Consider the following 13417-nt stretch of genomic DNA (forward strand, 5'->3'; position numbering starts at 1 on the left):
CCGGGGGCCACCCTGTCCCCGCCCTGGGTGGAAGCTTCCAGAAGCCCGCCCCTCGGAGGAGGAGCGAACCTGGGTGCTGCTTTTCGGGTCCCTGGATTCCTCCCTCCCCGTGCGGAGGCGGGTGGATGGAGGGAGGGTGGCTCGGGCAGAGGCTTCTGTCCCACCACGGCCCTGCCCGGGTGTCTCCAGGGCGCCCCTCCCATCACAGTGCGGCCCTGGGCTCCTGCGCTGTCGGAAGAGAGCTCGTGCCTTGGACTTACTTTCTTCTGCGGTGTCCCTTTACACACGCGACATGCATGGCGCTGCGGGGCGTCGCCTTGGGTTTGGTGAACGCCCTGCCCACGTGTCGCAGGTGTCGGGCCATGGGGCGCCCAGAGCTTCTCCTTGTCCCTGGTGCACCTCCCAGGCCCCGCCCTTGGGCGTCCAGCGTAGTCCATGCCACCTGACCTGTGTGTCGTGGCAGCCAGATCAGACAGCGTGCCCTCCCTGTGTGAGCCTCTTAGTCTCCTCCCGAGGGTTCGGCATCACCTGTGGGTGCCGTGCCCTTCACCTTCAGCACTCCGTCTTGGTGTGGGGGTCGTTCTGTCGGGTGTTCCCCACCCTGCGCTGCCTTGGGCTGAGCCCCCACGTCCTGGCTCACCTTTGTGCAGCCTGGTTTTGTGTCTCCGGTAAACCTCAGGAGTATGTGCTTCGAGTTTCCCAATCTAGGGGAGGGGCCTGTGAGGTGTCCTGAGAAAGGAGCAGCCCTTTTTCAAAGTGGGGTTGATGTGATTGACCATCGCACCCGGGGCTCTCGATCTGGCCAGGAAGCTTGCCGCCTTTCCCAGTGGCCTTGCAGGGAGAGCTCACGCAGCAGTAGTTTAGGTTTCTCTGGTGACCCTGCTCCACAAGGCTGGGAGCAGGGAATGTTCAAAAGGAGCCTAGCCGTGCCAGGTGGTGGCATTGTAAGGTGGGCGGTGATAGCGACTGGAGCCAGGGGTCCAGGGCCCCAGGGCAGGGACTGTAGGGCCCCAGGTTGGGGGTCTTGTTGGAGGAACAAGGACATGAGCCTTGAGGGACGTCCAGGGGAAGGGCTAGGTCTGCAGCTGACTGAGGGGTGACTCCCCACCCACACCTCCACCCTGTGCAGGTCCTGCTGACATGATGGTCCTCCTGGCTTTGCTTCTGCTCCTGGGCCTGCCTCAGGTGAACATGGACACTGAGAGAACTGGAAGACAAGGTGAGCCCCCCCCCCCAACCCCAGGGAGACAGCGAGGGGCGGGAGCTGTTAGGGGTGGGGGAAACTGCCTAGCTCAGAGCAGTGAATTTGGCTGGGGCCTGGCCACCTCCCCAGCCCTGGCTTCTGTAGGGGTCAGGCTGCAGGCCTAGGCTGGCCTGGCCACCTGGGCTTAGGAGGGGCATCTGAAAGCTGGATGCTGACCAGCTTCTCCCCGAGGGTTGCACTGGGAGGCTGGTGGGGGTCAGGATGAGGGAGGGCTTAGTGAGTGGGAGAGGCAGGCCTCCCAACAAGTACTCCTTCCTTGGCCTAGCGCTGTGTGTGTCTGCGGGTGTCCCTGTGTCTGGGTGTGGGGTGTGCCACTGAGCAGGGGTGGGTGTCAGTGTGTGTTCTTCCGTGCCTGGGGGTGTGTGCCTGAATGAGGGAACCCCCGGGAGAGAGTACAGGATCTCGTGTGAAACGGGAGACTGTGCCCCATGCTGCCCCCACTTGGCATGGCAGGGGAGTGGCGAGCTCTTCAGCATTCTCTTCTTTTCATTTCCAAAGCACGACTGAGGTGTCACGTTTGTGAGCAAGAAAACAGTTTTAATTGCCAGGGAGCTGTAGACTGTGCAGCAAGTGAGAAGTTTTGTGCTGTCGCGGCTGTGCGTGAGTGACTCACTCTTGTCAGGGGCCCAGGGGTGGGGCAGCAGAGGACTCTCTGGAATTGGTGTCCTTGTAGTTGTCCTCAAGAGAGGATGAGTACTATCAAGGGACTGCTTTCTGTAATTCTAAAGAATAAAGTTCCGAGAGTCGGGGTGGGGGACGTGGAGGTGTGGAGGCAGGGGTGAGCTGGTGAGGGGCCTGCCTTCGGTAGGAGCAATGGTGCGGGCCTGCACACCCTGCCCCGAGCCAGGGAGAAATAGTGGGCGGGAGGAAGAAGGTAGAGTGCATTTGGTTTGATTTTAAGGGGAAAATTTAGCTTCGCCTATGTCATATGCCGCACCAATAGTCTAGTTTTTATCAAACACAAATGCAACTGGGGTTCAGGGTTAAAGTGTGTTCTCTAAGGAGTGCACGTGCTTTCAAAAGATCTGAGATCCGTGCGCTTGCTGTGAACTCCCCCAAGAACTCTGGGTACTTGAAGACTTCCCAAGTTGGGATTCTGACACCCCCAACTTTATGCCCGCAGTGTCCTTCAGGGCTTGAGCTTTCCAGCCCAGTTCTCAGTCATTCTACAGGGCCTCCTGTCTTCACAAAGATTGTGAGAAACAGGCAATGGTTCCAGCTGAGTTTCACCAACATAGATTTTATCATGTAATGTAGAAAAATAATTCACACAATGAAATATAGGATAAAATCAGGTATTAAGACTAGCCCCGGGTTGACCATGTAGTCTAGAACTCAAGGGAGTTCGATCCCACGTGGTGGACTACAGTTTGAATACTGGCCTCAGCATCTTGAAAACATACCCAGCACATGCACGTACATGGCCAAAATCCCAGCAGGAGGAAGACATGGAGACCAAGGCATTGCAGCTGACCGTACTCCCTAGGGTAGTGCTTTCTCCCTCTTCTATCTCTAGTCTTCTGTTTTCTCTAGCATGCACATATGCCCTCCACAGCTTAAAGCACAAAAGATCAGCTCCCCAGCCCAGAGATGAACTGGACCCACTGGGAGGCCAGTTCCAAGTCCTGGTCATTGGCCATGGTAACTAGCAGTCCCTTGCCTACGTGTTTGTGTGTGTTACCAAGGCCTGCGCCAACTCTGCATTTGGGAAGATAGGGTTCCAGATGCCATTATGTTCCTAAAAGACCCACAGGTACACATGCTTAGTGAGTGGACAGACCAGGATGGGGCCACCTGATGGGTGTGCTGTACACCAGCCAGCCACCTCCACAAAGTAGTTTTTCCCTTTAAGTTTATGTATTTAATTTTTTCCATGAGAGAGAAAGAGAAACAAGCATCCTCATGAGGACTTTTGAGCACAATCTAGCCCAGCTCCAGCCAGCCCAGGTCTCGGGCCCAAAGAGAGACAGGGTCATGAGCTCCGGACCTGACTCTGTAAGTCCAGCATTGCAGTGTGGTGCATGACCACCAAACCACCACCTGCCCCACCACACATGGCTCCAGACAGGAAGGCCTGGCACTCCTCCTGAATGATGGTTCCTGACCCTGCCCTGGTTGTACCCTTTGGGTAAACCTCTGAGAGGGGTGCTGAGGAGTGATGGTTTGACAGAAAGGTTTTGGGTTCATGTAATGTCCATCTCTCTGTCTTTTCCTCTTAGAAATATTCCCACGGTTCTACTACGTTTCGAAGCAGTGCTCCCAGTTTTGTCCATTAATTGAGAGACCACCCCCTGAAGAAAAGTCCTTTATCCTTTTAAAGCCTTTGCCCTTCTTATATGTCAAGTGTTGTGAAAGCAACTTGTGCAACAGCGAGGGGCTCTTAGTCAATGAGACGATGTTCAGAGAGCACGTGGGGAGAGCGAGCGAGCAGAAACACGGCAGTGTTAAGCTGGCAGGTCTCCTGCTGTTGGTCTCTGCCCTGGCCAGCCTCAGTCTGTCCTGAGCTGCAGGAAGCGTGCAGTTGCCAGGCCTCCTGGGGTAGGAACCTGCTGTAAACTGTTGGAATTGTTGCATTAAACTTGGTTCCTGTTGATTTCTTCTTGGTCTAACTTTCCAGGCACTGTGGAATGGGAGGGTGGGGACCAAGTCCAGTTGGCTCTAAGCTCAGGAGCTCTCCCACCTGCGTTCAGAGCAGGTGCACATCTTCTGCTGGCGATTCCATTGATGAATTTTCCGCCAAAGTCAGCCTCATTATCTGTTGTTGACAGTAGCTGCTGCTTCTCCTCCTAACCTCATGGGGCAGGAGAGGGGACTAAGGACCACTCATAAAGAGCATTGCAGGCTTGGATGATCCCGACCTTTCAGGTGACCCCAGTGGGGGAGACTAACTGATACAGGGGTGAGAAATTTCTAGAGTGAGGATTTCTTCACAGGGGATCCTGGGGCACCAGCTTGTCCTGTAACTGCTCTTTATCAACACTTCCTTCTATTAAATGTAAGGGAAGAGATTCTGATGAGTGTATTAGCACAGGTGCATGGATTCCCGAGTTCTCCACATGTCTGTCCAATATCTGAAACATGGGTGAGGTATATAGCACCTGCTGGTTTCCGTTTATTTTTCAGTTAAATAGCAACCACCCAAAGAGAGCTGAGCAGTCGGACCCAGTTCTACATGCACACTTTCTTCCTATTGTGCTGCTTAGTGACTCACCCCACTGACTATCTTGTCCCTTCTGTCCCCACATGGTCTGACACAGGCAAGTTTCTGGGTGAGGAAATATGGAGAACCTTCCAGAACATTACTGTGCTCCGTAGAAGTCCATTCTGGGAGCAGTGGGCAAGGAGAGACCTCCAGGGCTGCAGCTCCAGGACTGGAGGAGACCTAAGTGTCCTTGGGCCACTCGTCTTTTACCTGACCCCAGGCTCTATGTTCACTTCTTGCCCTTTACACCTACACCAGTTACAAGAGCTCCACTGCTCTGGCTTCAGATAACCAACTGCAGGTCAGGACCCATCGCAGGTCGGGAGCATGGCCTTTGCTAGGGCAGGGCAAAGGACAATAGGTGCTCCAGCCAGGAAGAATAAGGGAAGTAAGTGATCAACCGTGTGAGAGTGAGTCTCTGGAAACCTGACAGTGAAGTTTCTTCTGTAATGTGCAGTGTAAAATAACAGGAAATCCAGAGAGGTGAAGTCCTAAATTTGGAACTAGTTTATCTTTGATAATATTACAGAGAGCTTTTAATGACTTAATTATGGGAGATAAATAGGGTAAATTAGAATGAAGCATGGGATATGCTGTCGCCAGTCAGTAGACAGTGTCTAGAAGCTGCTGTGGAAGAAAAGGCAACATAGAGGGTGGTGGTTAGAAATGACCAGGCATCAGTAGACACCTGAGGTGCTCTTGAGTGTAGAAGCTTGAGTCTTAGTGACCAAAGGTCAGGCATCTGTTGAAAGTGAGGAGTTGAAGAAGCAGGAGACAGCAGCTCAGCAGGCTAGAAGGGCCTTGCACACATGAAGAGAATGGGGTACAAATCTAAGGCTTTGCATCAACAGGAAGAGCCTGGCAGAGCAATAGGATGAACACAAGAAGATTGGGCATGGGGGCCAGGAAGTCATTTCTCTACAAAACAGTACAGAGAGTAGAGGACAAGAGCATGGATGAGGCTGGACTTGAAGTGGCACAACAACAGCTTGGGACAGTCCCTAAAGGCCAGAGAGAAGGGAGAGCATGGGGGACATAGGCTAGCCCAGCAGGGTGGCAGTCATGACCGAGCTGGGCACAAACACTTGCAGAGACCCAAAGAGTGTGGTTGGACCTTTCCCTGGAGCAGCCCCTGTGTACAAGCAGGGCAAGGAACTAAAGAATTAGCTGAAGTGAGCAGGTTCTCAAGTTCACAAGGGCAAGAGAACTACAGGTCATTTCCAGGAAGCAGTGGAGTTGGACAAAGCCTGGGAGCTTGACTGGGTGGTGAAGGCAGTCAAATTGAGGTAGGAAATACATTCTCACAGATCATGGCCCAGGCCGGGGGCTGGGATGACACACAGCAATGTGCTGGAAGTCACAGAGAGAAGAGCACTGAAAGCCATAAGGACTCAGCAGAGGACAGAAGGAGACTCAAGAGGAACAGGGAAGGAGCAACTTACGTGACAGATGGCACCGCTAAAACAGACCACTGTATTACAGCTGGGACAGGGTAGTGAGGATGAGAGAAAACAGCAGGTTGTGGTGACTGAAGAGGAAAAAGTTGTACTTCTCACCCACTGAGTATGCTTGCAGCTCTGAGTGCACACAGGGCAGGGTGGACGTGTTGTTTCCATAAAAGCAGCATTGCTTTCGACATTCTGAATTCTCTTAAGATATATATCCATGTTAAGAATCATCATGTGTAGGCTTCAAAAAACAAAGAAAAAATTAAAATCTGGGGGTCCACTTTGTGGTTCTCTAGGGAAAAATACGTCGGGAACTCCAGAACTGCTGGTCTCCTGATGAACTCGATGGCTCACGTAAAAACTCACAGGGTGGCACCTGAAGCATAGACTCCATGCCTTGCTCTCTGAACATACAAAGTGACTTCCTATAATACACAAGCATAACTCATACTTCCTGAACACATAGGCTCTATGAACCCTCTATGTCTTTGAACAAACATGTCCATGATCTGAAATGTTATTCTGACTCAAATACTAAGGAAACGACTAAATCCTTTCATGGACAAACACAGAACTGATACTACAAGACACAGCACAAGAAAGGAAATTAGAGGCCATCCTAATTGTGAACTATCAACCTAAAAAGGTAAACCGAGTCAGAATGTTAAAAGGTTTAGTCTAAGCCAAAACACCCAGCAGTTTTCAATCTGGATAAATATAATTCAGGTAGATCCAAAAATGTACTCACTGAAGTTTTTCAGTCCTCAGATTTAAAAGCAAAAACTGGGCTGGCCCCATGGCCTAATGGTTAAGACAGCTGGATCCCACATGACTGGCTGTGTAGTCTGAGTCTTGGATACAGTAGCTTGAGAAATACACCGGGTATGTGTGCATGCATGCCCAAAATCCTGAAAGAGATATGGAGGAAGAATTCTTAGTGTGACCATCTGCTATAGGGGTAACGGACGCTTTCTCCTCTCCTCCTGTCTGTCTCTCCGGTGAGTGCACATGCCCTCTAGCTAAATACATACATACATACAGGCAAAAGCCACAAAAAGGAAAAGGATGGGGCAGGGATTACCTCATTGTTTTGGGACATTTATCCTTGGTTATCAGGATCAATAACAAGGGGGACATTGACCTACAGTTGGACAGGCAGTCTCTGGGCAGACATCCTAGCAAACATAACCCTTGTGTCCTGCTACAGTGGCCTTTTGTACAAGACCATGATTCAGCCAGAGTTCACTGAGTCCTTGTGATCAGACATGCTAGTGTGAGAAACACCTCCGTGGCCTTCCTGGCTTGACATAAATGACTCCATTATGAATTTTAAAAATTGTCCAGAAAAAAAGTTAGCTAATCAAATCCAAGTGTAGGAAAATAATAACACTTTTTATTTTTTAATTAATTTACATTAATTCACTGAACATCACCACAGCATACAAAATGAGATTTTCCATCCAGAATATATCACATAGTGGCTTAATTATACATGTTATCATTGATAATTTTACATTTCTAGTTTCACATTCCTTTTGTTCCCCACATTTTATTGATTCACAAAGTTTATTAAATAATCTAACTACTTTCATACTAAGTTCAGTTGGTATATACATATCTGTGAATTCATGTCTGACTTTAGACAGAAACTCTGAGTAGAATGAATATACTATAAGGTAGCACCTTGCTGATGCTATGTAGCTTACTACGGTCATTAAATAGGTATTTTTTTTAATTTCAAGAAAAGCAGCTTTAGCTTTAATAAAAAAAAAATGCTAAGGAACTTTGCTTAAAACTTAAAGCCAAGAAACAGGTTAGGATTCTGTTCAAATAGTAGGTACATGAACCTATCTTCAGCTCAAGACAGGAGAAAAATCCTTAAAACCAGAAAACAAAGCCTAGAAGAAAATCAGAAATGTTTTAGTCAAAAGTCATAAAATGCTATTTTACCAGTTCAGTCTCATGTACTTTATCTTCTATTGTGGTCCCATCTTCCCGATTAAATTCTGGGATATAATACTCAACACCAGATTTGTCCCTACGATTAAGTTGTCCATTTCTTAGTTTTTGAACTCTTATTTCTGTGTGTCTGTATTTAGTTTTCCTGGTATAGCACTCCCGTGAAAACTTCTTGGAGATCTGGTCTAGTGTTGGTAAATTCTTTCAGGTTTTGTTTAATCTGAGAATGTTCTTGTCTTTTCTTCCCATATGAAGGATAATCTTGTTGGGTACAGTATTCTTGGTTGAAATTGCTTTTCCTGTAACACTTTGAATATATTTTCCCATTCTTTTCTCACTCACATTGTTTGCAATGAGAGGCCCACTAATAACACATTATTATTAATGCATAATTATACATCATGACCTAATTACCTCCCAAGAACCACAATGGAGATTAGGTTTCAACATGAATTTTGGGGGACACAAATTCATACCACAGCATTCTGCTCCAACCCCCCAAAGTTCATGTCCTCCTTACTGGGAAAATGCATTTATTCCATCCAACAGTCTTAATTCCAGCTATGTCTTTACCTAGTTCCACATCAACTCAAAGGTCTAAACTCCAAAAGTTCATCTAAATATCATATAAGTAAGATATGGGTAATACTCAGGGTAGGACTCATTCCAAGGCAAATTCCTGTGAAGGAAGGGGTGCAAGGTCCCAAGTCCAAAATCTAAGAGGGAAAACATTAAATCTTAAGGCATCAGAGTAATTTTCTCTCATTTTATGAAGAGGCATTTATTTCTGTATGTATGTATTTATGCCAGAGGGTGTATATGCATGAGAGAGAGAATGGGTGCATTCTCCAGCAGAGTGTGGTTGTGCTACCATCTGATTTCCTCTTCTCCATCCCATCAGGATGTGGAGTATGTACACATAGGCCTGGTATGTTTTCCAAGTTACCAGGGCCAGGATTTGAACCATAGCCAGCCATGTGGACCTGGTCTTCTCCATACAACACTGAACTGTTGTGCTACAGGGAGAGCCCTTTCAGAAGTATCATTTTTTAACTTCATGTCTTACCTTCTGTACACACTGGGCTGACTTCTGGCAGCCTTACAGTCCATGTCCTTACAGCTCTTACAGTACCTGTCATGTGTTGGAAGGTCATTTCCCTGGCTTACCTGGGCTAGGGTTGCATGCTGGCTACTTCTGGTCTGGGATCTCAGGAGCAGCCCTGTCTCTATGGTTCTACTGGTCATTTCCCCAGTAGGACTCTCTGCAGTGGCTCCCACCCTATGGTGGTTCTGTGTCTGGGTCCCAGGGCTCTTAGGCTCACCCTATGAAATCTAGGTGGAAGCAGCCATGTTTCCATAGCTCATGAACTCTGCAGACAAGTAGATATAGCATCACATAGAGACTAAGGTTTACCATTCGTGCCCCCCAGAGGGACTGCCTAAGCCACACCTAGGCCTGCTTAAACTCTTAGACTACAGCTGGGTGAATAAGGAACACTGCACCAGATTGTGGAGAGTAGAGCTTCAAATCATTCTGCTTGCAAGACCCTTGCATTCTGGAACTCTGATGGGTGGAGCAGGCATGAAATCTCTGAAATGTCTTCACAGCCATCCCTCCATTGTCTCTTAAATGGCATCTGTCTATCCATATTAATCTCATGAACATTCGCTTGGCCACAACTTTGGGGTTCTCACTCAAACATGCTTTACAAGTTCTTTACATGGTCAGCTGAAAATTTCCAAATATTTAAGTTCTGCTTCCCTTTTGATTATAATTTTGTCTTTAATTTCTCTCTTCTTGTATTCTACTATAAGCAGTAAAGAGAAGCCATGCCACAACCTCAACCCTTTGCTTAGAGATTTCTTCTACCAGCTATTCCATTTCATCACACATAAGTTCCTCCTTCCACAAGAGCTAGGACACATAGGTTAGCTAGGTTATTTGCCACTTAACAACAAGGATGGCCTTTCCTGTGATTTCCAATAACATATTCCTTGTCTGAGAAATACTGTCTATATTTCTACCAACATTCTGATCACAACTACTTAGGTAATCTCCAAGAAGACTGGAGATCCGCTGTGGTTCTCTTTTGTACCCTTACTAGAATCACCCTGTATCATGGAAATGGGGACTTTTTCTAGCCTGTTCCTCCAAATTCTGCGAGCCTCTGCCCACTAGGCAAACCCTCTTAGAAAATACTTTAAGATCTAGAGTGAAATATTTTTCATTGTTTCAACTCTATACCAAGCTATTATCAACATTTTAGATGCATAAAATAAGAACTGGATATAGTAGTCAGGTTTTCAGGCTGTTTGTTGCCTTGAGGATATTTGCTTATTTCTCATTACTTAGTGCCACACATGGGGGACAGGAAACCAGGCACTGGGTCTCCATGACATGGGAAGTTAACATAACATAATGAGCCCAGGAAGAGGTATATATTAAATTAAATACTAAAGAAGAAAAAAATGACACACACTGTACAAGGAAACCTGTCTACCTTTGCAGGGAGAAAAAAAAAAACATGAAGAAAAATTTCTCCTGGGAATCTAGAAACTTATAGTTTCACCATTCCACTGATAGATTTAGTGCAATAAATTGTAACCTAAGAAATAAATGTAAAGTGGTAATGGGTTGGTTTCCCTCTTGAGATGCCTAGATAATAAAGTAAAATCCTCTGTAAAGGAAGCAATTCTCATAGAATCCTCACAAATAGGCACTATCATGGTCTGAATGTGTCCCCAGAGTTCATGTATTGAAAACTTAATCCCAGTGCAACAGTGTTGGGGGGAGTAGCCTTGAAGAGGTGATTAGGTCATGAGAGCATGGGTTAATGTCATTTCTGGAGTGGGTTTGTTATAAAGGCAAGTCTGGCCCCATCTCATGTGCTCTCCTTCATTCTCTCTCATCTGCCACCATCTGGCAAGATGGCCCTTACCAGATGCCAGCACCTTGATAGTGGGCTTCCTGGCCTCCAGAACTGCGAGAGACATTTCTGTATAAATCACTTAGTCCATTATGCTGTCACAGCAACACAAAACAGACTAAGAGAGATGCTATCTCTACACATATCTGCTAAAAATAAAAATTTACAAAAGACATTAAAAACAAGAAGAAATGAGTAGAAATAATGCACATAAGGTTTCACACATTGGAAATAACAGATACAGAATATGAGTTAATTTTGCTTAAATAAAAGAGAACATACGAAACATGAGGAAGAACCTGATGCCATAAAAATATATTGGGCACACTTGACCAAAAAGCACCTAAGGAGAAATTCTGGAAATGAAAAACATCACCATCAAATATAGAAATTCTTCAGTTAAATAATACAAAATCAAATAATTCAAATAAATTAACACAGAGAGAATAAAAACTACAACCTGAACAAAAGAAATTACTTAAATCCAACCCAGAGATAAAAAGAGATGGAAAATATAAGGAGACTGGAAGACAGAAAAGACAATGGGACTGTCAGATACAAAATAAGAATTTCAGAAGAGAGAAGGGAGCACAATATCCAAAGAAATGGTAATGGGTGATTTTCAAAAAATGATTAAGGACAAAAATAATCATGACTGATCTATACTGAGATACAGTCAGTGTATACCTTTAGGATTCCAAAGTCAAGAGAATATCTTTAAAGCTGCCAGAAAGAAAAGACACATATCTAGAAACTGGTAATTATACTCTGTGCAGACTTCTCAACCTGGACATAAAAGTCCTAAGACAGTGTACTTTTATCTCCAAAGTTTTGGAAGAAAACAATTAGAAATTTACCCAAAATTGAATATTTAAATAAGGAATTTCCTGATTTAAAAAATAGGTTTATGCTGATCAGCCTTTACTAAAGAAATTTCCAAAAATTCATTAAGAGGAATAAAAAATAACCCTGACAAAGGTGGAATGAAAAGGAAATTATAAACAAAGAGATGCATTAATGTGTGGTGCTGTAAATTGAACTGAGCCATTTCCCATACTGTCCCCCCATTCACACTGGAGCCCTAACCTCCAACACAACCACATTTGAAGTGAGGAAGGAAGTTAAATGAGGGCACAGAGTGGGCCTAGGATTAGAGACTTTCTAAGAGGAGTTACCAGAGAGCTCCTTTTCTCTGCCATTTTAAGGACATGGTGAGAAGACACCATCTTTGAACCAGGAAGCAGCTCCTGGCCATATACCAATTCTGCCAGCATTGTGACCTTGGACTTCCTGGCCTCCAGAACTGTGAGAAATAAATGTCTGCTGTTTAAACTACCCAGTCTATGATATGCATTATGGCAGCCCAAGAATAGGACATATGGCTGAATCAAAGCAAACATCGACTGCATAGCACAATAATAATAATTTCTAATTTTGATTATTAAAGAAAATTAGATAATACTAGATACAAATGGTGTAAAAAGCAGGAGTGAGATGATTAGAATGGTTCTCTGATTTTGTATAGTTCATAAAAAGGACAGAGGCAGTGAAAAATTTCAGACAAAAAGAGTAACTAAAAGAAAGATTTTTAACTTTCTACATATGTATTTTTTAAATAAGGAAATAATATTGTGTAGTAAAAGGGATAAAAGAATTAAAAGGACTATATAAGATGACAGATACATCCTTAAACTTTAGCAGCCACAGTAAATAAAAACACCAGTTTTAAGAGTATCACATTACATTTCTGTTTTAACAAATAAAAGCTCACTCAGACATACCACCACAGAAAAGTGAACCATAAAAAGATGGCAGAAGAGATAGTGCACTTACACTATTCATATCAGAAAAGTAGCCTAGCCCTGGTGGTGAAGGGACAGCACTACCACTTGGGAGACTGGAGGTGGCATGGGAAGCCCAGGTCTAGTTGCCCAGCCAACCAAAACACACTGGGTGTGGTTGCATGCAAACTGAGAGGTTGGAGCAGCTAGAGAATCACAATATGGTAATATCCTGTCAAAAATACCTATCCCGGGACCACAGATGGCATAATGGTTGTTGGACACCCACATGGCTGTGGTTCGAGCCCCAGATCTGGGGGCTCAAAACTCACGTCAGGCACATGCACATGTGTGCATGCCCAAAATTCTGGCAGGAGAATGGAGAAGGGATTGTGGTGTGGCCATTCCCTCTGTGGCGTGATTTCTTGATGTATGTCTCTTTGGTCAGCATGCACACCCTATAGCAAAAAAATTGCTTTTAAGAAAACAAAAACAAAAAATCTATCTCAGGGCCAGGAGAATGGCGTACAGGGTAAGGTGCTTAATTCCTACATGATTGACTATGGCTCAAGTTCCTGGGCTGGTAGCTTGCTTTCTCACTTTCCCTTGCTCTGTCTCTGGTGAATGCACATGTCTTTTTTTTTTTTTTTTTTTTTTTTGAGAGATTTTCACTGTAGGGCGCGTGCGCTCGCCAGACAGACAGAGAGAGACATAGAGACAGAAAGCGAGAAATCACCCCCCAGGGGGGATGGTCACGCCGCAATCCCTTCTCCTCCATTCTCCTCTCGGGATCTTGGGCACGCACGCACACGCGCCCGGCGTGAGTTTTAAGCCAC

General features: G+C 45.7%; 1 protein-coding gene across 1 annotated transcript in view; it reads left to right on the forward strand.

Moving 5' to 3' along the window:
• The window catches only part of LY6K (lymphocyte antigen 6 family member K), a 77043-nt gene extending 73224 nt beyond the window's left edge, over window positions 1–3819 (forward strand). Inside the window, exons 2-4 of the mRNA XM_006152088.1 lie at window positions 1130–1219; window positions 1763–1864; window positions 3484–3819. Coding sequence (XP_006152150.1) covers window positions 1141–1219; window positions 1763–1864; window positions 3484–3767 — 465 coding nt within the window. The 5' untranslated portion in view covers window positions 1130–1140 and the 3' untranslated portion in view covers window positions 3768–3819. The remainder of the gene's footprint in view (window positions 1–1129; window positions 1220–1762; window positions 1865–3483) is intronic.
• Window positions 3820–13417: the final 9598 nt, after the last annotated feature.

This window comes from Tupaia chinensis, unplaced genomic scaffold, assembly GCF_000334495.1.
Source record: "Tupaia chinensis unplaced genomic scaffold, TupChi_1.0 Scaffold000335_1, whole genome shotgun sequence".
Taxonomy (NCBI): domain Eukaryota; kingdom Metazoa; phylum Chordata; class Mammalia; order Scandentia; family Tupaiidae; genus Tupaia; species Tupaia belangeri.